The 23,817-nt window shown below is 34.2% G+C and overlaps 2 protein-coding genes across 15 annotated transcripts; both read right to left on the bottom strand.

The window, feature by feature from the left end:
- Positions 1-1,381: 1,381 nt before the first annotated feature.
- On the bottom strand, positions 1,382-23,033 carry LOC118276881 (cysteine-rich PDZ-binding protein-like). Of its 14 annotated transcripts, none has more exons than XM_050699814.1 (3): positions 22,803-23,033; positions 5,181-5,396; positions 4,525-4,680 (listed from the first exon to the last, which is right to left on the bottom strand). In XM_050699814.1, exons 2-3 carry the CDS (start codon positions 5,351-5,353, stop codon positions 4,551-4,553), a joined length of 303 nt encoding a protein of 100 aa, XP_050555771.1. In that variant the 5' UTR covers positions 5,354-5,396; positions 22,803-23,033; the 3' UTR covers positions 4,525-4,550. The 14 variants fall into 14 exon arrangements, with proteins under 14 accessions (XP_050555780.1, XP_050555777.1, XP_050555782.1 ...); XM_050699821.1 differs by lacking the exon at positions 22,803-23,033 and adding an exon at positions 11,200-11,399; XM_050699822.1 differs by lacking the exon at positions 22,803-23,033 and adding an exon at positions 8,382-8,546.
- On the bottom strand, positions 21,931-22,806 carry LOC118276843 (cysteine-rich PDZ-binding protein-like). Its single transcript, XM_035595418.2, has 2 exons — positions 22,587-22,806; positions 21,931-22,138 (listed from the first exon to the last, which is right to left on the bottom strand). The coding sequence occupies exons 1-2, from the start codon at positions 22,757-22,759 to the stop codon at positions 22,009-22,011; spliced, it is 303 nt and encodes a 100-aa protein (XP_035451311.2). The 5' UTR covers positions 22,760-22,806; the 3' UTR covers positions 21,931-22,008.
- Positions 23,034-23,817: the final 784 nt, after the last annotated feature.

Raw genomic sequence — 23,817 nt, 5'->3', positions numbered from 1 at the left:
AAAATGCCGGCAACGCACTTGTAACTCCTCATAACTCCTCTAGTGTTGCGTATGTTCATGAGCGGCGCCGATTGCTTACCCAGTGGTAAGTCGGAACGGACTTCCAGCCGAAGGAGGAAATAGGTTCGTACCTGAAGTTCTGTTTTTATACGCATAGAGGATACATCCGATGAATTATTAGCCACGGATCTCGAACAAACAGTATATTTACGATATTGTACTTATTGCTGCTTTACAGTACTCTTAGTATGAGTTTACTTTACGTTTCAAGTTATCGAAACGAGAGCGCTTTCGGTACTCTGCTTGGTTGGTTTATTCGTGTCGGCCAATAATAAGCAAACTCGCACTAAGGGTACAGGTAATTCGTCTACTCGTTTGCAACTCCGTCCCATGAGAGAAAATGTTTTATTGACCAATTTTAACTAGCGAAATCGTTTGTAGATGTTAGGTTTTATTAAACGTATACATTTACTATCTAGGCACCCTCGAAAGCAAACAGCTTTTGATCAATAAAAATTGAGATGTATGTATGTGAATATAAGCAAAACAAAGATTAATATTTCATGAAGTTTATTAAAACTAATTCCTTAAAACATAATACATATACATACATTATTATGTACAATAAATATAAAAATTACAATACACAAACATTTTATTCAATGTTTACAAATCTAGTCAAATCTTTAAGATTTAAAAAACAAACTATTTACAAATTATTATCAATTATGTGAATCTATGAAACAATTAAGAAACTACATGTGACTTCAGTATTATTCAGAGAATTTACATTACTTATAACAATTTCTCTTGTACTTAAACAATTGTTACATTTTATAATAAAATTATAATCTTTAAATTGTTATGAACTGATTTTAACATCTAATACATAGCTAAAAGACTTGAATAGACATTTTCTTGTACAATTAAATTATAAATTCCCAAATAAATCTTTTTTATAACTACCTAAGTAAGTATTGACCCTTTAATATAAAGGACTAACTTTTTAACATAGTGTTCACTGTTCAATTGGTACTTTTAACAAAATTCACATGAAATTAATACAATAATAAACTCTAGTTCACATAAGTGTTGTAACTAGTACTACTTGTATTCAATTTTAAACTTTATCCTCTTGAAATAAAGTTAAAAATTCAATAAAATAGTAGAGTAGGTTAACCTACTGTACATAGATTATCAAATTTAAAAACAAATCTACACATTCTATTTTCAATATAAAATATTAACTGCCATACTCAGAGACATTTAATGCTTACTTAAACTAACATTCCTTAGCAACGATTTTGTTTTGAAAACAAATTGCTAAGGACTGGGTAAAGCAATCATTAAATGACTCTGAGTACAGCAGTAAATATTTTAACTAACTAAACAAGGTCTATGTGGAACTCTGTCTATAGTTCTTAGTGTCCAATATTTTTTTGCCGCACATAGCACATATCCCCTTCTTGTAGGCGCAGGCCTGGCAGTAGTGGGATCCAACTTGGTGGACTTTGGTTCTGCAGATTCTGAAACAAGAAATAAATCATCTGTTAGTATGGTAAGACTGGTTTTAGCAGTAATAAAAATATGACTGTTGAGTCTAGCTGACTGGCTAGAATTTTGATAATAAGTTTCATTATTCTCAAGTAAAGCAATAAGAATATAGAACTATACTGATTAAGATTTAACAAGATTTTTGGCTAAGAATTTGTTAATTATACTATCTAAAAAATAAGTTCAGAAGTATGAAATGTATAATTTCATATTTCTGAATAGCATTTTCATACAGTTCTATTTCTAAAATATACACGCGTAAAAAGCCCTTCTCTGTTGTTAAAATTCAAAATTCAATATCAAATTGACTTAGAAATTGAATAATTAATACGACTTGCAAGGATCTTATAGTAAATATCGGAGTGACAGTAAAAAAAGACTTAATAGTAATAATAGGTTAAAAACTTGCCTGCATTCTAGAAATTTACTGGTGTAAGGATTGAATCGCCCTTTCTTTGCAGTAAGGGCCTTATTTTCTCCAACTTTCCTCCCTCCAGATTCCACTGTGTTCCTGGCTCCTGACTTCCAAGGGTCCGGTGTGATCACACGGCCCAACTTCTTCTCACATTTCTCACACACCATTTTGGTAAATTACTTTTAGTTTTCACCAAACTAAGTTTATAACCTCAAAATGGTAAACACTTATATACAGTGTAAATTACAAAATATCTTGTAATTTTCTTATCCGTTTAACTGTGTACTAGTATTTATTTGTACAGTAAGTAGCACTTTTTATTTAAATCCACTTTTCGGAGCAAAATGTTTGATAACAAACAAACAATTCACTAAGATACGCCACAGATTATAAACTGGAGAACGAATGAGAGACACGTCTATTACTGTTGACAACGTCGAGGAGACTGAATGAATGATTCGAAGTTGACTCGGCTCGAGCGGTGTACTCTGTGGCAGCCTGGCAGCAAAGTCAATGAGTGAGTGCGATAGAAAGATAGTGTGAGAGAGACAACAATACTCTGTTAACAATTTTGCACGTACACAGTTGTGTGTGTACGTGATAGAAAGATAGTGTGAGAGAGACAACAATACTCTGTTAACAATTTTGCACGTACACAGTTGTGTGTACGTGCAAAGTTGTGTGTGTACGTGCAAAGTACTACTATACTACTAAGTTCTAGATAGTACGAACCTACATAATTATGCACAAATCACTATGCGATTTGCTCAATATTTTAAATGATGTATATATTATATGAAAATTAATTAATAAAATTGTATGTATTAAGCTATAGTTTTTAAATCAGATAATTATACTTTTTATTTCATATTTAGATAGCAAAGGATTGTATTGAAGCTTTTTATAGTATATTTTATTAACTGACTACATAAAAGAAAGAAGTTCTATATACATATCTTCTCTTGGGTACCAGAGTTCATAGATATGTTTTCATTTTGTAAGTTGTTAGAATGTTTTAGAAGCTATATTTTGTACAACTCCATGTATTACTTTGTGTGCTCTGTAAACACTTCTTTAAATTTAATCTCTCCGTAAATGTGTGTTTGTCAACGATTATCTCACAATTCGCCGACCCAATTTTGATGCGGTTGTCAGAAAAGTTTTTGTTACAGTCAATCACTACAATAATGGGATAGGAACAGACATATAACAAAATCTATCAACAATTTCATTTAATATAATTATTCTTAAATATAAAAATAGAATTCACACAAGGCTTAGGTACCTACCTGGTTCTTGGAACTCTATAGAACCTACAGGTACCGTACAAGTAGATAACGAAATATTGAAAGAAGTAATTCTTGGAAACCAATGATCACAAATAGATGCTGAATGAGCCACTGATAAGCAGTGGGGGATACGTGACAATGGTCAGCTAGGCTATTCTGTAACTGTCAATTTGAACTTTCCAAGTGAGCTTGATTGCATTCTCGCCCGTCATTGGTTGAGTTATTTTCACAACCAATGAATTATTTATTTAATTGAATGGAACGGTACAAAAATTCAATTCATATAATATTGCAGAACCGTAATCAAATTCATTTTGATCTTTCGAATTGAAACTTAACTACTAATTACTCTAGCCGTAGGCAGGAAATGGATGCCTGAATGAGCCACTGATAAGCAGTGGGGGATACGTGACAATCGTCAGTTAGGCTACTCTGTAACTGTGTTTCTTCAAAATACTTGAACTTTTATTTAACAAATCATTATTATCCCGCGTTATTGAGCATCGTGGTAGTTTATTATCATGTTAAGATGCATCGTCACGCCTTTTATCCCCGAAGGGGCAGGTGCACCTTACGGCACGTAATGCCGCTATACAATGAATATCCACTTTTCACCATTTGTATTATAAGTTCCATGTAATAGGGGGTAAGCCTATTGCCATATACTGGGCACAATTCCAGACTCCGTGCTACTACTGAGTAATTTTCGAAAAACCGAAAAAAACCCAGTAGTCCTTTGCCCGACCCGGGAATCGAACCCGAGATCAGTGGACCGGCAGTCATATATTTGCGACCACTCGAGCAACGAGGTAGTCAAGTCATGTTAAGAATTAAGGTAAAAATGGAAAAGCTTAGCTAGATAACTAATATAAAAGTGAAACAAAGATATTATTTCATCAAGTTTATTAAAACTAATTCCTTAAAACTAACATAATATTATACATACATTATTATGTACAAGAAATATAAAAATTATACAAACATTCTATCAATGTTTACAAATCTAGTCAAATCTTTAAGATTTAGAAAACTATTTACAAATTATTATCAATTATGTGAAACTACATGTGACTTTAGAATTATTCATAGAATTTATATTAACTACTTTTAGCAATTTTCCTTGTACTTAAACAGTTGTTACATTTTATAATAAAATAATAATCTTAAATTGTTATAAACTGATTTTAACATCTAATACATATACAATAAAAACAATCGCTAAGGACTGGGTAAAGCAATAATTAAATGACTCTGAGTACAGCAGTAAATATTTGAACTAACTAAACAAGGTTCTATGTAGAACTCTGTCTATAGTTCTTAGTGTCCAATATTTTCTTGCCGCACATAGCACATATCCCCTTCTTGTAGGCGCAGGCCTGGCAGTAGTGGGATCCAACTTGGTGGACTTTGGTTCTGCAGATTCTGAAACAAGAAAAAAGTCATCTTTTAGTATAGCAAGACTGGGTTTAGCAGCTACAAAAATGTATAATTTATGTTTAAAAGAATGATTGTTTAATAATTATGTGTCTTCTGATTTCAAGAAATTCGCAGTAATCATTGCATGTAAAAGTAGTTTAGATATGTTTCAAATTGATATTGGCATATATAAATATAACTATCATGAAAACAAAGATAAAAAATAGAATGGGAATCTAATTATTGATGATGCTGTCTAGTAGTTTAGGTTCTAACAAGACTTTTTCAAGATTATCTAAAATGTAACATTTCAGAAATATGAAATGTATAAAATACTAACAAAACGACACTAAATAACACGCGTAAAAATTAAAAAAATCTATATCATATTGGCCTGTGCCTAGAAATTGACTATTTTAATACGACTTGCGGAGATTTTATCGTTATAATATCGTAGTGACAGTAAAAAAAGACTTTATAGTAATAAGAATAGGATAAAAACTTGCCTGCATTCTTGAAATTTGCTGGTGTAAGGATTGAATCGCCCTTTCTTTGCAGTAAGGGCCTTATTTTCTCCAACTTTCCTCCCTCCAGATTCCACTGTGTTCCTGGCTCCTGACTTCCAAGGGTCCGGTGTGATCACACGGCCCAACTTCTTCTCACATTTCTCACAAACCATTTTGGTATATTACTTTTAGTTTTCACCAAACTAAGTTTATAACCTTAAAATGGTAAACACTTAGATCAAGTGTAAATTACAAAATATCTTGTAATTTTGTCGTACGTTTAACTGTGTACTTGTATTTATTTGTACAGTAAGTAGCACTTTTTATTTAAATCCACTTTTGGGAGCAAAATGTTTGATAACAAACAAACAATTCACTAAGATACGCCACAGATTATAAACTGGAGAACGAATGGGAGACACGTCTATCACTGTTGACAACGTCGAAGAGACTGAATGAATGATTCGAAGTTCGAACTCGACTCGGCTCGAGCAGCGCACTCTCTGGCAGCGAAGTCAGTGAGTGAGTGGGATAGAAAGATAGTGTGAGAGAGATAACAATACTCTGTTAACAATTTTGCACGTACACAGTTGTGTGTGTACGTGATAGAAAGATAGTGTGACAGAGATAACAATACTCTGTTAACAAATTTGCACGTACACAGTTGGTGTGTACGTGCAAAGTTGCGTGTACGTGCAAAGTACTACTATGTACTAAGCACGAGACAGTACGAATACCTACATAATTATGCACAAATCACTATGTACGTACACAATATTATGTGATGTACGTTTGCAAAATTATTGTGTGTACGTGCAAAGTACTACTATACTACTATAGTAAATCAGATAGTACGAACCTATTTCATAGTTTAGATGCACAAATCACTATGCGCTTTGCTAGTAATATTTTTAATGATGTATATAGTATATGAAAATTAATTAATAAAATTGTTCGTATTAAGTTATAGTTTTTAAATCTTGATAATTATACATTTTTATTTGCATATTTAGATAGCAAATCGGATATGTATTGAAGCTTTTTATAGTATATTTTATTAATTATCTGGGGACGACAGTCGCGAGAAGAAGTTCTATATACATATCTTCTCTTGGGTACCAGAGTTCATGTTTTCATTTTAGGATTTTTAAAGCTATAGTTTGTATCTACAACTCCATGTATTACTTTGTGTGCTCTGTAAATGCTTCTTTAAATTCAATCTCTCCGTAAATGTGTGTTTGTCAGCGATTATCTCACAATTCGCCGACCTGATTTTGATGCGATTGTCAGAAAAGTGTTTGTTACAGACAGTCAATCACTATAATAACAGGATAGGAACAGACAGAAAACAAAATCTATCAACAATTTTATTAAAATAATAATTCTTAAATATAAAAACAGAATCACACAAGGCTTAGATAGATACCTATCTGGTTCTTGGTACTCCATAGAACCTACAGGTACCGTACAAGTAGATAACGAAACATTGAAAGTAATAATTCTTGGATACCAACGATCACAAATAGATGCTGAATGAGCCACTGATAAGCAGTGGGGGATACGTGACAATCGTCAGTTAGGCTACTCTGTAACTGTGTTTCTTCAAAATACTTGAACTTTTATTTATCAAATCATTATTCTCCCACGTTATTGAGCATCGTGGTAGCTTATTATCATCCTATTAAGATGCAACGTCACGCCTTATACTTTAGCCTTATATCTATACTAATATTACATATAAAGCTGAATCTATACTAATATTATAAAGCTGAAGAGTTTTTTTGTTTGTTTGTTTGAACGCGCTAATCTCAGGAATTACTGGTCGGATTTGAATAATTCTTTTTGTGTTGGATAGTGCATTTATCGAGGAAGGTTAGGCTATAAAACATCACTCTATGACCAATAGGAACCGAGCAGAGCGGGTGAAACCGCGCGGAAGTAGCTAGTTACTTATATTGGGCATATATGCCTAAAGGGGTAGGCAGAGGTGCAACTTACAGCACGTAATGCCTTTTGTTTTATAAGTCCCGTGTAATAGGGGGTAAGCCTATTGCCATATACTGGGCACGATTCCAGACTCCGTGCTACTACTGAGAATTTTTCGAAAAACCGAAAAAAGCCCAGTAATCCTTTGCACGACCCGAGAATCGAACCCGAGATCAGTTGACCGGCAGTCATATTTGCGACCACTCGACCAATGAGGCAGTCATGTAATGTTAAGAATTAAGGTAAAAATTGGAATAGCTTAGCTAGATAATTAATACATAATAAAAGCAAAACAAAGATTAATATTTCATCAAGTTTATTAAAACTAATTCCTTAAAACTAACATATTACATATACATACATTATATACAAGAAATATAAAAATTACACAAACATTCTATCAATGTTTACAAATCTAGTCAAATCTTTAAGATTTAGAAAACTATTTACAAAATATTATCAATTATGTGAAACTACATGTGACTTCAGAATTATTCATAGAATTTATATTAACCTTAAGCAATTTCCCTTGTACTTTTATCTGTTGTTCATTACATTTTATAATAAAATAATACTCTTAAATTGTTATAAACTGATTTTAACATCTAATACATATACAATTTCTAAGGACTGGGTAAAGCAATCATTAAATGACTCTGAGTACAGCAGTAAATATTTTAACTAACTAAACAAGGTTCTATGTAGAACTCTGTCTATAGTTCTTAGTGTCCAATATTTTTTTGCCGCACATAGCACATATCCCCTTCTTGTAGGCGCAGGCCTGGCAGTAGTGGGATCCAACTTGGTGGACTTTGGTTCTGCAGATTCTGAAAAAAGAGAAAAAATCATCTGTTAGTATGGCAAGACTGGGTTTAGCAGCTATAAAATTTTACTGTGGTAGACTAGCTAGAAGTTAGGTTTAAAAGCATGATTGTTAAATAATTATGTAGTGACAGTAAAAAAAGACTTTATAGTAATAAGAATAGGATAAAAACTTGCCTGCATTCTTGAAATTTGCTGGTGTAAGGATTGAATCGCCCTTTCTTGGCAGTAAGGGCCTTATTTTCTCCAACTTTCCTCCCTCCAGATTCCACTGTGTTCCTGGCTCCTGACTTCCAAGGGTCCGGTGTGATCACACGGCCCAACTTCTTCTCACATTTCTCACAAACCATTTCGGTATATTACTTTTAGTTTTCACCAAACTAAGTTTATAACCTCAAAATGGTAGACACTTAAACTCAGTGTAAATTACGAAGTATCTTGTAATTTTATCGTTCGTTTAACTGTGTACTTGTATTAATTTGTACAGTGAGAAGCACTTTTTATTTAAATCCACTTTTCGGAGCAAAATGTTTGATAGCAAACAATTCACTAAGATACGAATGGGAGACACGTCTATCACTGTTGACAACGTCGAAGAGACTGAATGAATGATTCGATCTCGACTCGGCTCGAGCGGTGCACTTTGTGGCAGCGAAGTCAATGAGTGAGTGCGATAGAAAGATAGTGTGAGAGAGACAACAATACTCTGTTAACAGATTTGCACGTACACAGTTGTGTGTGTACGTGATAGAAAGATAGTGTGAGAGAGACAACAATACTCTGTTAACAAATTTGCACGTACACAGTTGTGTGTACGTGCAAAGTACTACTATACTACTAAGTATTAGATAGTACGAACCTACATAATTATGCACAAATCACTTTGCGCTTTGCTCAATATTTTTAATGGTGTATTTGTATTATTTAATTATAGTGTATTATATGGTAATTAATTGATAAAATTGTTCGTATTAAGTTATAGTTTTTAAATCAGATAATTATACTTTTCATTTGACCTTTAGATAGCAAAGGATTGTATTGTAGATTTTTATTATATTTTATTAACCGACTTCCTAAAAGTAGGTTTTATAGTATATACTTATATAGGTAGTCTAATATACATATAAAATTCTCGTGTCACAGTTTTCGTTGCCATACTCCTCCGAAACGGCTTGACCGATTTTGATGAAATTTTTTGTGTTTCGAGAATCGGCCAACATCTATTTTTCATCCCCCTAAATGTTATGTTATAGGGGTAGTACAACGCTAATTTTTTTTTAATTTTCCGCGGACGAAGTCGCGGGCAGAAGCTAGTATACACATAATTTTTCTTTTGGGTACCAGAGTTCATACAAATGTTTTCATTTTGTAAGTTGTTAGAATGTTTTAGAAGCTATATTTTGTACAACTCCATGTATTACTTTGTGTGCTCTGTAAATACTTCTTTAAATTCAATCTCTCCGTAAATGTGTGTTTGTGTGCGATTAAATTCGCCGACCCGATTTTGATGCGATTGTCAGAAAAGTGTTTGTTACAGTCAATCACTTCAATAATGGGATAGGGACAGACATAAAACAAAATCTATCAACAATTTCATTTAAAATAATAATTCTTAAATATTAAAATAGAAATCACACAAGATTTAGGTACCTGCCTGGTTCTTGGAAGTCTATAGAACCTACAGGTACCGTACAAGTAGATAACGAAATATTGAAAGAAATAATTCTTAGAAATCAATGATCAAGAATAGAATGGCTGTATGAGCCACTGATAAGCAGTGGGGGATACGTGACAATGGTCGGCTAGGCCAACCTGTAACTGTGTTTCTTCAAAATAATTGAACTTTTATTTAACAAATCATTATTTTCCCGCGTTATTGAGCATCGTGGTAGCTTATTATCATTTTAAGATGCATCGTCACGCCTTTTATCCCAGAAGGGGTAGGCACCTTACGACGCGTAATGCCCCACTTTTCACCATTTGTGTTATAAGTCCCATGTAATAGGGGGTAAGCCATATACTGGGCACAATTCCAGACTCCGTGCTACTACTGAGAAATTTTAGAAAAACCAAAAAAAGCCCAGTAATCCTTTGCCCGACCCGGGAATCGAACCCGAGATCAGTTGACCGGCAGTCGTATTTGCGACCACTCGAGCAACGAGGCAGTCAAGTAATGTTAAGAATTAAGGTAAAAGATGGAAAAGCATAGCTAGATAACAAATATAAAAGGAAAACAAAGATATCATTTCTTCAAGTTTATTAAAACTAATTTCTTAAAAATAACTTATTACATATACATACATTATTATGTACAACAAATATAAAAATTACAATACACAAACATTTTATTCAATGTTTACAAATCTAGTCAAATCTTTAAGATTTATATAACAAACTATTTACAAAATTATTATCAATTATGTGAAACTACAACATGTGACTACAGAATTATTCATAGAATGTATATTAACAACTTTTAGCAATATTAACAACATTTTATAATGAAATAATAATCTTAAATTGTTATAAACTGATTTTAACATTTAATACATATATAATAAAATCAATTGCTAAGGACTGGGTAAAGTAATCATTAAATGACTCTGAGTACAGCAGTAAATATTTTAACTAACTAAACAAGGTTCTATGTAGAACTCTGTCTATAGTTCTTAGTGTCCAATATTTTTTTGCCGCACATAGCACATATCCCCTTCTTGTAGGCGCAGGCCTGGCAGTAGTGTGATCCAACTTGGTGGACTTTGGTTCTGCAGATTCTGAAAAAAGAGAGAAAAAAACATCTGTTAGTATGGCAAGACTGTGTTTAGCAAGTTACAAAAATGTGTCTGTTGAGTCTAAACTAGTGAGAATTTACGTTTAAAAGCATAATTGTAACACATAAAGTACCTAAATATTGACTTTCATTATTCTTAAGTAAAGCAACACCTAGTGACAGTAAAAAAGACTTTACATTAATAAGAATAGAATAAAAACTTGCCTGCATTCTTGGAATTTGCTGGTGTAAGGATTGAATCGCCCTTTCTTTGCAGTAAGGGCCTTATTTTCTCCAACTTTCCTCCCTCCAGATTCCACTGTGTTCCTGGCTCCTGACTTCCAAGGGTCCGGTGTGATCACACGGCCCAACTTCTTCTCACATTTCTCACAAACCATTTTGGTAAATTACTTTTAGTTTTCACCAAACTAAGTTTATAACCTCAAAATGGTAAACACTTAGATCAAGTGTAAATTACAAAATATCTTGTAATTTTATCGTCCGTTTAACTATGTACTTGTATTTATTTGTACAGTAAGTAGCACTTCTTATTTAAATCCACTTTTCGGAGCAAAATGTTTGATAACAAACAAACAATTCACTAAGATACGCCACTGGTTATAAACTGGGGAACGAATGGGAGACACGTCTATCACTGTTGACAACGTCCAAGAGACTGAATGAACGATTCGAACTCGACTCGGCTCGAGCAGTGCACCTTGTAGCAGCGAAGTCAATGAGTGAGTGTGATAGGAAGATAGTGTGAGAGAGACAACAATACTCTGTTAACAAATTTGCACGTACACAGTTGTGTGTACGTGCAAAGTTGCGTGTACGTGCAAAGTACTACTATACTACTAGATAGTACGTGCGAATCGATTACCTACATAATTATGCACAAATCACTGTAATAATACAAATCGATGTATTTGTATTATTAAATAATTATTATAGTGTTTTACACTTTAGAATTTTGGTAATTAATTAATAAAATTGTTCGTATTAAGTTGTAGTTTTTAAATCAGATAATTATACTTTACATTAAATATTTATTCAGCAAAGGATTGTATTGAAGCTTTTTAATAAGTATATTTAATAACCGGCTACATAGAAGGAGGTTCTATACACATAATATGATGACCATTTTCGCAAATTAAATCCACCAGATTTCAGCAAATTTATTAGGTCAGCCTTGACTTGTTTATAATAATCTTATACATATAGGTAATATACATATAATTTTCCTCTTCAGTACCAGAGGTAATACAAATGTTTTAATTTTTAAGTTGTTAGAATGTTTTAGAAGCTTTATTTGTACAACTCCATGTATTACTTTGTGTGCTCTGTAAATGTGTCTTTGAAATCAATAAACATTTTTATTTTCATATATCATTATTATGTGTGTTTGTGTGCGATTATCTCACAATTCCCCGACCCGATTTTGATGCGGTTGTCAGAAAAGTGTTTGTTACAGTCAATCTCTACAATAGCGGGATAGGAACAGACATAAAACAAAATCTATCCACACTTTTATTTAAAATAATTCTTAAATATAAAAATAGAATTCACACAAGTCTTAGGTACCTATATGGTTCTTGGAACTCTATAGAACCTACAGGTACCGTACAAGTAGATAACGAAATATTGAAAGAAGTAATTCTTGGAAACCAATGATCACAAATAGATGGCTGAATGAGCCACTGATAAGCAGTGGGGGATACGTGACAATGGTCAGCTAGGCTATTCTGTAACTGTCAATTTGAACTTTCATAGTGAGCTTGATCGCATTCTCGCCCGTCATTGGTTGAGTTATTCTCACAAGAAATTATTTATTTAATTGAATAGAACGGTACAAAAAATCAATTCATATAATATTGCAGAACCGTAATCAAATTTATTTTGATCTTTCGAATTGAAACTTAACTACTAATTACTCTAGCCGTAGGCAGGAAATGGATGGCTGAATGAGCCACTGATAAGCAGTGGGGGATACGTGACAACGGACAGCTAGGCTATTCTGTAACTGTGTTTCTTCAAAAATACTTGAACTTTTATTTAACAAATCATTAATCTCCCGCTTTATTAAGCATCGTCGTAGTTTATTATCATGTTAAGATGCAACGTCACGCCTTTTATCCCCGAAGGGGTAGGCACCTTACGACGCGTAAAACCGCTATACAATGTACGCCCACTTTTCTCCATTTGTGTTGTAAGTCCCATGTAATAGGGGCTGAGCCTATTGCCATATACTGGGCACAATTCCAGACACTGGGAAATTTTCGAAAAGCCGAAAAATTGCCGAGTAATACTTTGCCCCATCGGGAATCGAACCCGGGAGCCGTTGTCCGGAAGTCGCATTTGCGACCACTTGATCATCGAGTCAGGTAAAGTTAAAAATTAAGGTAAAAATTGAAAAAGCTCAGCTTAGGTAATACAAAAGCAAAACAAAGATATTATTTCATTAGAGTTTATTAAAACTAATTCCTTAAAAGTAAGGTATAAGTACATTATATACAATACATTTATACAAATATTCTATCAATGTTTACAAATCTAGTCAAATCTTTAAGATTTAGAAAACTATTTACAAAATATTATTAATTATGTGAAACTACATGTGACTTCAGTATTATTCATAGAATTTATATTAACAACTTTTAGCAATTTTCCTTGTACTTAAACAGTTGTTACATTTTATAATAAAATAATAATCTTAAATTGTTATAAACTGATTTTAACATCTAATACATATACAATAAAACAATTGCTAAGGACTGGGTAAAGCAATCATTAAATGACTCTGAGTACAGCAGTAAATATTTTAACTAACTAAACAAGGTCTATGTAGAACTCTGTCTATAGTTCTTAGTGTCCAATATTTTCTTGCCGCACATAGCACATATCCCCTTCTTGTAGGCGCAGGCCTGGCAGTAGTGTGATCCAACTTGGTGGACTTTGGTTCTGCAGATTCTGAAACAAGAAAAAAAAACATCCGTTAGTTTGGCAAGACTGGGTTTAGCAGTTACAAAATGAGTGCCTATTGAGTCTAAGCTAAGTATTTAATTATTGATATTCATTATTCTCAAGTGAAGCTCTTAGAGAATGTTGAACAATACTGATTAGTAGTTTAGGGTCTAACAAGACTTGACTAAAAAATTGATAATTATCTATACCTATAGATAATTATCGGTTACATGTAAAAAGCCTAGAAATTTACTACTTTATACGATATGCGGAGATTTTATCGTTATAATATCGTAGTGACTTTAAAAAGGACCTAACGGTAATAAGAGTAGGATAAAAACTTGCCTGCATTCTTGAAATTTACTGGTGTAAGGATTGAATCGCCCTTTCTTTGCAGTAAGGGCCTTATTTTCTCCAACTTTCCTCCCTCCAGATTCCACTGTGTTCCTGGCTCCTGACTTCCAAGGGTCCGGTGTGATCACACGGCCCAACTTCTTCTCACATTTCTCACAAACCATTTTGGTATATTACTTTTAGTTTTCACCAAACTAAGTTTATAACCTCAAAATGGTAAACACTTAAATTCAGTGTAAATTACAAAATATCTTGTAATTTTATCGTTCGTTTAACTGTGTACTAGTATTTATTTGTACAGTAAGTAGCACTTTTTATTTAAATCCACTTTTCGGAGCAAAATGTTTGATAACAAACAAACAATTCACTAAGATACGCCACAGATTATAAACTGGAGAATGAATGGGAGACACGTCTATCACTGTTGACAACGTCGAAGAGACTGAATGAATGATTCGAACTCGACTCGGCTCGAGCGGTGTACTCAGTGGCAGCGAAGTCAATGAGTGAGTGGGATAGGAAGATAGTGTGAGAGAGACAACAATACTCTGTTAACAATTTTGCACGTACACAGTTGTGTGTGTACGTGATAGAAAGATAGTGTGAGAGAGACAACAATACTCTGAGAACAATTTTGCACGTACACAGTTATGTGTGTACGTGCAAAGTTGCGTGTACGTGCAAAGTACTACTATACTACTAGATAGTACGAGCGAACCGATTACCTACGTATTAATTAGGGGCAATCACAATGCGCTTTGCTCAATATTTGTATTTTTTTTATTATAGTGTATTACACATTATATTGTATGGTAATTAATTAATAAAATTGTTCAAAATTAAGTTATAGTTTTTAAATCAGATAATTATACTTTTTTTTATTTAATCTTTAGATAGCAAAGGGTTGTATTGACGTTTTTTATTTTATATTTTACTAACCGAATACCTAAAAGAAATAGGAATACATATATTTTTTCTCTTGAGTATTAGAGTTCATATAAATGTTTTCATTTTGGAAGTTGTTAGAATGATTTAGAAGCTATATTTTGTAATTCCATGTATTACTTTGTGTGCTCTGTAAATACTTCTTTAAATTCAATCTCTCCGTAAATGTGTGTTTGTCAGCGATTATCTTACAATTCGCCGATCCGATTTTGATGCGATTGTCAGAAAAGTGTTTGTTACAGTCAATCACTTCAATAATGGGATAGGGACAGACATAAAATAGAATCTATCTACATTTTTCATTTAATTTTTTTTAAAATAATTCTTAAATAAAAAAAAAGAATTTACACAAGGCTTAGGTACCTGACTGGTTCTTGGAACTCTATAGAATCTACAGGTACCGTACAAGTAGATAACGAAATATTGAAAGAAATAATTTTTGGAAACCAATGATCCCAAATGGATGGCTGAATGAGCCAGCCCCGGATCTACATTTATTTTTAGGCGGGGCAAAAATTAAAAAATGCCGCCCCACCTACTAATGTTTATTTTCACCTTTATCATCCATATAATTTCAGCAAATGTCAATGTAATGTCCACAAATTGTTTGAAATTTGGACAAAGCCTACACACTAACCTACCTTCCGGAAATAATGCATCCATTACACAGGCCTACATTTTCTTTTTCACAAAAACTTTCAAGTTTCAGGTCTCCTATAGTAAATGGGGTGTGCTGATCACGAATCTGTGCTTAGTTTTTTTTCTAACACGTCAGGTTTTTAGGAAAAGTGTGAATAAAATTGAAAAAAAAATCTTAGAAAATATTTATTAAAGATATGTGTATTTAAAAGAAAATTACAGTGCAAAATTGAGGTGCTCATAAAAAAAATAACCTACGTTAGACAGACGTTGGTTTTTTTTTAATGAAATCGTTCTCTTTTTCCCTGAAAACTGCGCCCTGTTCAAGGCCCAGCAGTAATCAGGCATCATTCTAATATCCCAACTTCCTTGGTAACGTCTCTCCATCTCCTTAATGTTTTGATGGAACCTCTCTCTCTGTTCGGGTTTCGGGAAAATAATCAACAAGGGAATTCAGAAAATGAAGTTTAACGCTCATATTGCATCCCAGTTTTTTATAATTTTGGAGCATCTTAGCTACAATTTCTTTGTACTTAATTTGGAGACTTGTTATTTCCAAGGAAATCTTCTGTGACTTCTACGAATGAACTCCATACTTCAGATTCATCCTGGGTCATTGTATTCTGGAACAATCTATCCGATTTTAAATTTCGAATTTGAGGGCCTATAAAAGTTCTTCTTTAAGTTAAGCTTGAGAAAGTGCAGGAAATTTGTCGCATACGTATTAGCAGTCACCTTGTTTATTTTAAGCTTTGACAAACTGCTACATCAATCCTAACTTTATGTGAAGGGGAGGTGAAAGAACTGATTTTGGGTTGGTGCACATTTTTTGTCCCAGTACAAGTCTTTCTCTGAAAGGCCATTCTTTCTTAATGTAATGTAAATTTCGTTCTCGACTGTCCCACTCGCACAAAAATCATGGATACTTTGTAAATCCAGACTGCTGACCCAAAAGCATAGATATTATTTTGAGGTCTCCACAGAGTTGCCAACAATATTCGCTATACTTTATTTTATTTAGCAACAGCTCAAGATTCTCGTACGTTCCTTTGAGATGCACGGAGTGAGCAACAGGCACCGAACCATAGGTATTACCATTGTACAACAAGACACCCTTCAGACTTCTCTTAGAAGAATCAATAAATAACCTCCATGATGTGGAATCGTAATTATCAGCTCCCAGTTTCATGACTACTTCAGGAATATTATTACAAAACACCAGTGAACCCTCTTGAGAGAAATATTTCGCGAACTCTTTTTCATGATGCCTGTACCACGAAAATGTGGTTCTTGGAGCCAATAGATTTTTGTCTTTCAGTCGTGATCCTAGGATTTGTGCAGCATCCTTTGATAGACCCAAATCTCTCACTAAGTCATTTAATTCAGCCTGGATAAACTGTTGAGATTAAACTATATCAGGATTTCATCTTCAACGGTTCTTCCGTTTGAACTTTCATCTGATGATTGCTGTTGGATGGTGGGAAGAAAAGGTGGAGGAATCGAAATTCCTTGTCCATGGGGTACAGGTCGTTTAGCAGACGGTAAATTAGGATACTGAATTGTATGTTTGTTTTTCGAATGGACACCCTTTACATCACAAGAGCAAAAGTAACAATCGACAAGTGCTAAATAGTAAACATACAAACTACTCACATTTTTGTCACAAAACACTGTCGTGGAGACAAATCGACGAGGAAGTTTTCGAACATAGCTTCATCTCACGGTAATCAAACGCGTGCTGCCCCGATCTGCGATTCCTGCAGGCGAGCAAGAGCCGGGCGCGTATTTTTAACCGACTTTATGTATTTTTTTTTTTGATGTCGTGGGGAAACCTTCAAAAGGCGCCTAGCTTTTTGGGGAGAAAGACTAGGGAGTGTGGGATTTTACCTCACTAAAACCACCCCGGTGGCCACCTTCAGCACCGATAAGGGGCACCGAGACCTCTAACTAGACCTGCTCCGGAGCCCCTATGGTGCAACGCCTGTTACGGCACATCCCTAGGGAGACATGTACCTCGCATTAGCCTAGCCTAGTTGCACGGCAGCACGTGACCACTGTGCCACCGTTTTCCCTGAGGTCGCTAGATGGGCACCTAGAGTCCCCACTTTAGGTACCCGCGACCCCAAAGGTCCGCCTGCAGACGGACGCCTCGACGTCGACGCCTTCTATGAGCAGGATCGGCCCTCTCAAGATCCCGCTCAGCAGCCTCCTTTTGGGACATTACAGTCCCACAAAAGGAGGCCACCTCCCTCCAGTTTTCTGTATCTGCAAGCATAGCCTCTACTACTGCTGGCAGAGACAGGTCTCGCCCGATCTTGGTAACCAGGACCCGCCGCTCCGAGACCCACGCTGGGCACTCTTCGAGCGTGTGCTGTGCGGAATCCAGGCTACCTCCGCAGTGGTGACAATTTGCCGTGGTCTCTCGCCCAATCTTGTTCAGGTACTCACCGAAGCAGCCATGTCCGGTCAGTACCTGAGTGAGCCTGAAGGAGATGCGCTCCTCTCTTTTCAGCCAGGCTTCGAAATGCGGCAAAATGGCTTCGACAACGCGCTTGCGTGAGATCTCTGGCTGTTGTAGCCGCTCACGCCACCGCTCGAGCGCGTGTCGCCTTTCTTGCCGCCTCAGCCTAACGAACGCCGCTCCTGGCACTCTACCACCGCCGTTTTGACGGACGGAACGGATTTGGTCGTAGACCTTCGCGTCCATATCCGCCAGGATATCCAACGGCGGGAAGCGAGTCAGGAGAGTTGCCGCCTCAAAGGACACCGTTCGGTTTCCTCGTGCGAAGTAATCCTTTGCCCGACCCGGGAATCGAACCCGAGATCAGTTGAACGGCAGTCGTATTTGCGACTACTCGAGCAACGAGGCAGTCAAGTAATGTTAAGAATTAAGGTAAAAAATGGAAAAGCTTAGCTAGATAACTAATATAAAAGCAAAACAAAGATATTATTTCATCAAGTTTATTAAAACTAATTCCTTAAAACTAACATAATATTATACATACATTATTATGTACAACAAATACAAAAAATTACACAAACATTCTATCAATGTTTACAAATCTAGTCAAATGTTTAAGATTTAGAAAACTATTTACAAATTATAATCGATTATGTGAAACTACAAATGACTTCAGTATTATTCATAGAATTTATATTAACAACTTTTTGCAATTTTCCTTGTACTTAAACAATTGTTTCATTTTATAGTAATATAACTAACTTTAATTGTTTCAAACTGATTTTAACATCTAATACATATACAATTGCTAAGGACTGGGTAAAGCAATCATTAAATGACTCTGAGTACAGCAGTAAATATTTTAACTAACTAAACAAGGTTCTATGTAGAACTCTGTCTATAGTTCTTAGTGTCCAATATTTTTTTGCCGCACATAGCACATATCCCCTTCTTGTAGGCGCAGGCCTGGCAGTAGTGTGAGCCAACTTGGTGGACTTTGGTTCTACAGATTCTGAAACAAGAAAAAAATCATCTGTTAGTATGGCAAGACTGGGTTTAGCAGTTACAAAATAGTGAACTGTTTAGTCATTAGGCTAGAATTTTGGTTTAAAAGAATGATTGTTTAAATAATTATGTGTTTTCTAGTTTCAAAAAATTCTCAGTATGCATTGTTTATCGTTATAATATCGTGATGAATGTAAAAAATGACTTAATAGTAATAAGAATAAGATAAAAACTTGCCTGCATTCTTGAAATTTGCTGGTGTAAGGATTGAATCGCCCTTTCTTTGCAGTAAGGGCCTTATTTTCTCCAACTTTCCTCCCTCCAGATTCCACTGTGTTCCTGGCTCCTGACTTCCAAGGGTCCGGTGTGATCACACGGCCCAACTTCTTCTCACATTTCTCACAAACCATTTTGGTATATTACTTTTAGTTTTCACCAAACTAAGTTTATAACCTCAAAACGGTAAACACTTATATTCAGTGTAAATTAAAAATTTCTTGTAATTTTATCGTTCGTTTAACTGTGTACTAGTATTTATTTGTACAGTAAGTAGCACTTTTATTTAAATCCACTTTTCAGAGCAAAATGTTTGATAACAAACAAACGATTCACTAAGATACGCCACAGATTATAAACTGGAGAACGAATGGGAGACACGTCTATCACTGTTGACAACGTCGAAGAGACTGAATGAATGATTCGATCTCGACTCGGCTCGAGCGGTGCACTCTGTGGCAGCGAAGTCAATGAGTGAGTGCGATAGAAAGATAGTGTGAGAGAGACAACAATACTCTGTTAACAATTTTGCACGTACACAGTTGTGTGTACGTGCAAAGTTGTGTGTGTACGTGCAAAGTACTACTATACTACTAGATAGTACGAGCCATGTACGAGCGAACCGATTACCTACATAATTATGCACAAATCACTATGCGCTTTGCTCAATATTTTTAATGATGTATTTGTATTATATAATTATAGTGTATTATTCATATATTATATTAAGTTATAGTTTTTAAATCAGATAATTATACTTTTTATTTCATATTTAGATAGCAAAGGATTGCTATGCACAAATCGCTATGCACTTTGCTTAATATTTTAACGACGTATTTGTATTAGGTATTTAATTATAGTGTATTATACATATATTATATGAAAATGAAAATTAATTAATAAAATTGTTCATATTAAGTTACTTATAGTTTTTAAATCAGATAATTTTAATTTTTATTTCATATTTAGATAGCAAAGGATTGTATTGAAGCTTTTTATAGTATATTTTATTAACTGACTACATAAAAGAAAGAAGTTCTATATATACATATCTTCTCTTGGGTACCAGAGTTCATACAAACGTTTTCATTTTGGGAGTTGTTAGGATTTTTAAAAAGCTATATTTTGTATAACTCCATGTCTTACTTTGTGAGCTCTTTAAATACTTGTTTAAATTCAATCTCTCCGTAAATGTATGTTTGTCAGCGATTATCTCACAATTCGCCGACCCGATTTTGATGCGATTATCAGAAAAGTGTTTGTTACAGTCAATCACTACAATAATGGGATAGGAACAGATATAAAACAAAATCTATCAACAATTTTATTTAGAATAATTATTAAATAAAAAAAAAGAGTAGAATTCACACAAGACTTAGGTACCTATCTGGTTCTTGGAACTCTATAGAACCTACAGGTACCCTACAAGTAGATAACGAAATATTGAAAGTAATAATTCTTGGATACCAACGATCACAAATAGATGCTGAATGAGTCACTGATAAGCAGTGGGTGATACGTAACAATGGTCAGCTGGGCTATTCTGTAACTGTGTTTCTTCAAAAAACTCTAACTTTTATTTAACAAATCATTATTTAATTATTATGTTATCGGTTTACTCACGTAATGTTTTGACGAGGAACTCGACTAGTTTAAACCGCGCCATGTGTCGCGAAATGCTGCTCATGGATATGAGCCTCTAGTATGGCTTGAATCTAGTCGAGTTCCTCGTCAAAACATTACGTGAGTAAGCCGACAACATAATAATTAATTTAGTATGTCTCACGAAAGTTACAATAAAATCATTATTTTCCCACGGTATTAGTTAAGCATTGTGGTAGCTTATTATCATTCTGTTAAGATGCAACGTCATGCCGTTTATCCCAGAAGGGGTTGGCATAGGTGCAACTTACGGCACGTAATGCCGCTATACAATGTATACCCACTTTTCACCATTTGTATTATAAGTCCCATGTAAGCCTATTGCCATATACTGGGCACAATTCCAGACTCCGTGATACTACTGAGAAATTTTCAAAAAACCGAAAAAAGCCCAGTAATCCTTTGCTCGACCCGGGAATCGAACCCGGGACCCGTTGTCCGGAAGTCGCATTTGCGACCACTTGACCAACGAGGCAATGATAAGAATTAAGGTAAAAATTGGAAAAACTCAGCTTAGGTAATACAAAAGCAAAACAAAAATTTTATTTCATCAAGTTTATTAAAACTAATTCCTTAAAATTAACATATTACATATACATTATATACAAGAAATATAAAAATTATACAAACATTTTATTCAATGTTTACAAATCTAGTCAAATCTTTAAGATTTAGATAACAAACTATTTTCAAAATATTATCAGTTATGTGAAACAACATGTGACTTTTGTATTATTCATAGAATTAATATCAACAACTTTTAGCAATTTTTCTTATACTTAAACAGTTGTTAAATTTTATAATAAAATAATAATCTTAAATTGTTATAAACTGATTATGACATCTAATACATACACAATAAAACAATTGGTAAGAACTGGGTAAAGCAATCATTAAATGACTCTGAGTACAGCAGTAAATATTTTAACTAACTAAACAAGGTTCTATGTAGAACTCTGTCTATAGTTCTTAGTGTCCAATATTTTTTTGCCGCACATAGCACATATCCCCTTCTTGTAGGCGCAGGCCTGGCAGTAGTGTGACCCAACTTGGTGGACTTTGGTTCTGCAGATTCTGAAACAAGAAAAAATTCATCTGTTAGTATGGCAAGATGGTGTTTAGCAGCTACAAAAATGTGTCTGTTGAGTGTAGCTGACTGACTAGAATTTTGATAATGAGTTTCATTATTCTCAAGTAAAGCAATAAGAATATAGAACTATACTGATTAGGATTTAACAAGATTTTTGGCTAAGAATTTCATAATTATCGAAAATGTAAAAAAAAAAACAGTTCAAAAGTATGAAATGTATAATTTCATATTTCTGAACAGCATTTTCATACAGTTCTATTTCTAAAATATTATAACACGCGTAAAAAGCCCTTCTCTGTTGTTAAAATTTAAAATCCAATATCAAATTGACCTAGAAATTGAATAATTAATACGACTTGCAAGGATCTTATAGTAAAATATCGGAGTGTCAGTAAAAAAAGACTTAATAGTAATAATAGGATAAAAACTTGCCTGCATTCTTGAAATTTACTAGTGTAAGGATTGAATCGCCCTTTCTTGGCAGTAAGGGCCTTATTTTCTCCAACTTTCCTCCCTCCAGATTCCACTGTGTTCCTGGCTCCTGACTTCCAAGGGTCCGGTGTGATCACACGGCCCAGCTTCTTCTCACATTTCTCACAAACCATTTTGGTATATTACTTTTAGTTTTCACCAAACTAAGTTTATAACCTCAAAATGGTAAACACTTTAATTCAGTGTAAATTACAAAATATCTTGTAATTTTATCGTTCGTTTAACTGTGTACTTGTATTTATTTGTACAGTAAGTAGCACTTTTTATTTAAATCCACTTTTCGGAGCAAAATGTTTGATAACAAACAAACAATTCACTAAGATACGCCACAGATTATAAACTGGAGAACGAATGGGAGACACGTCTATCACTGTTGACAACGTCGAAGAGACTGAATGAATGTTTCGAACTCGACTCGGCTCGAGCGGTGCACTCTGGGGCAGCGAAGTCAATGAGTGAGTGGGATAGGAAGATAGTGTGAGAGAGACAACAATACTCTGTTAACAGATTTGCACGTACACAGTTGTGTGTGTACGTGCAAAGTTGCGTGTACGTGCGTACTTTGCTCAATATTTTTAATGATGTATTTGTATTATATAATTATAGTGTATTATATTAATATGGTAATTAATTAAACAAAACAATACAAAAGTTTTTTTGATCAGATAATTACACTTTTTATTTGATATTTAGATAGCAAAGGATTGTATTGAAGCTTTTTACTTAGTATATTATTTTATTAACCGAGACAAAAAAATAGTTCATATAAATGTTTTCATTTTGGGTACAAGATGTCCTAGAAATGATTTCATTTTGGAAGCTATATTTTGTAATTCCATGTATACTATAAAGTATCTTTTCATACAACCTATCGTGTACTGGCCTAGTGTGCTCTGTAAGTGCTTGATTGTAAATGTGTCTTTGAATTCAATAAACATTTTTATTTATTTTAAAATATATTATCATTATTGTGTGTTGGTGTGCGATTATCTCACAATTCACCGATCTGTTACTTTGATGCGATTGTCAGAAAAGTGTTTGTTATAGGGATATGATATCGGAATAGGTTTATTTACACAAGGCATTTTTACATATAAAAATAGACTTCACACAAGGCTTAGGTATCTACCTGGTTTGGTTCTTGGAGTTTTATAGAACCTACAGGTACCGT

The sequence above is a fragment of the Spodoptera frugiperda genome, chromosome 17 (genome assembly GCF_023101765.2).
Source record: "Spodoptera frugiperda isolate SF20-4 chromosome 17, AGI-APGP_CSIRO_Sfru_2.0, whole genome shotgun sequence".
In the NCBI taxonomy this organism is placed as follows: Eukaryota; Metazoa; Arthropoda; class Insecta; order Lepidoptera; family Noctuidae; genus Spodoptera; species Spodoptera frugiperda.
Note: the sequence above shows the minus strand (reverse complement) of the source record. Positions and strands in the feature narration are given on the sequence as shown.

Excerpts from the sequence above, each read along its gene's own strand:
- LOC118276881 (XM_050699814.1), bottom strand. The coding sequence starts at position 5,353 with ATGGTTTGTGAGAAATGTGAGAAGAAGTTGGGCCGTGTGATCACACCG. Across the intron at positions 4,681-5,180 it reads AGCAAATTTCAAGAATGCAG|AATCTGCAGAACCAAAGTCC; the intron begins GCAAGTTTTTAT and ends TTCTTGTTTCAG.
- LOC118276843 (XM_035595418.2), bottom strand. The coding sequence starts at position 22,759 with ATGGTTTGTGAGAAATGTGAGAAGAAGCTGGGCCGTGTGATCACACCG. Across the intron at positions 22,139-22,586 it reads AGTAAATTTCAAGAATGCAG|AATCTGCAGAACCAAAGTCC; the intron begins GCAAGTTTTTAT and ends TTCTTGTTTCAG.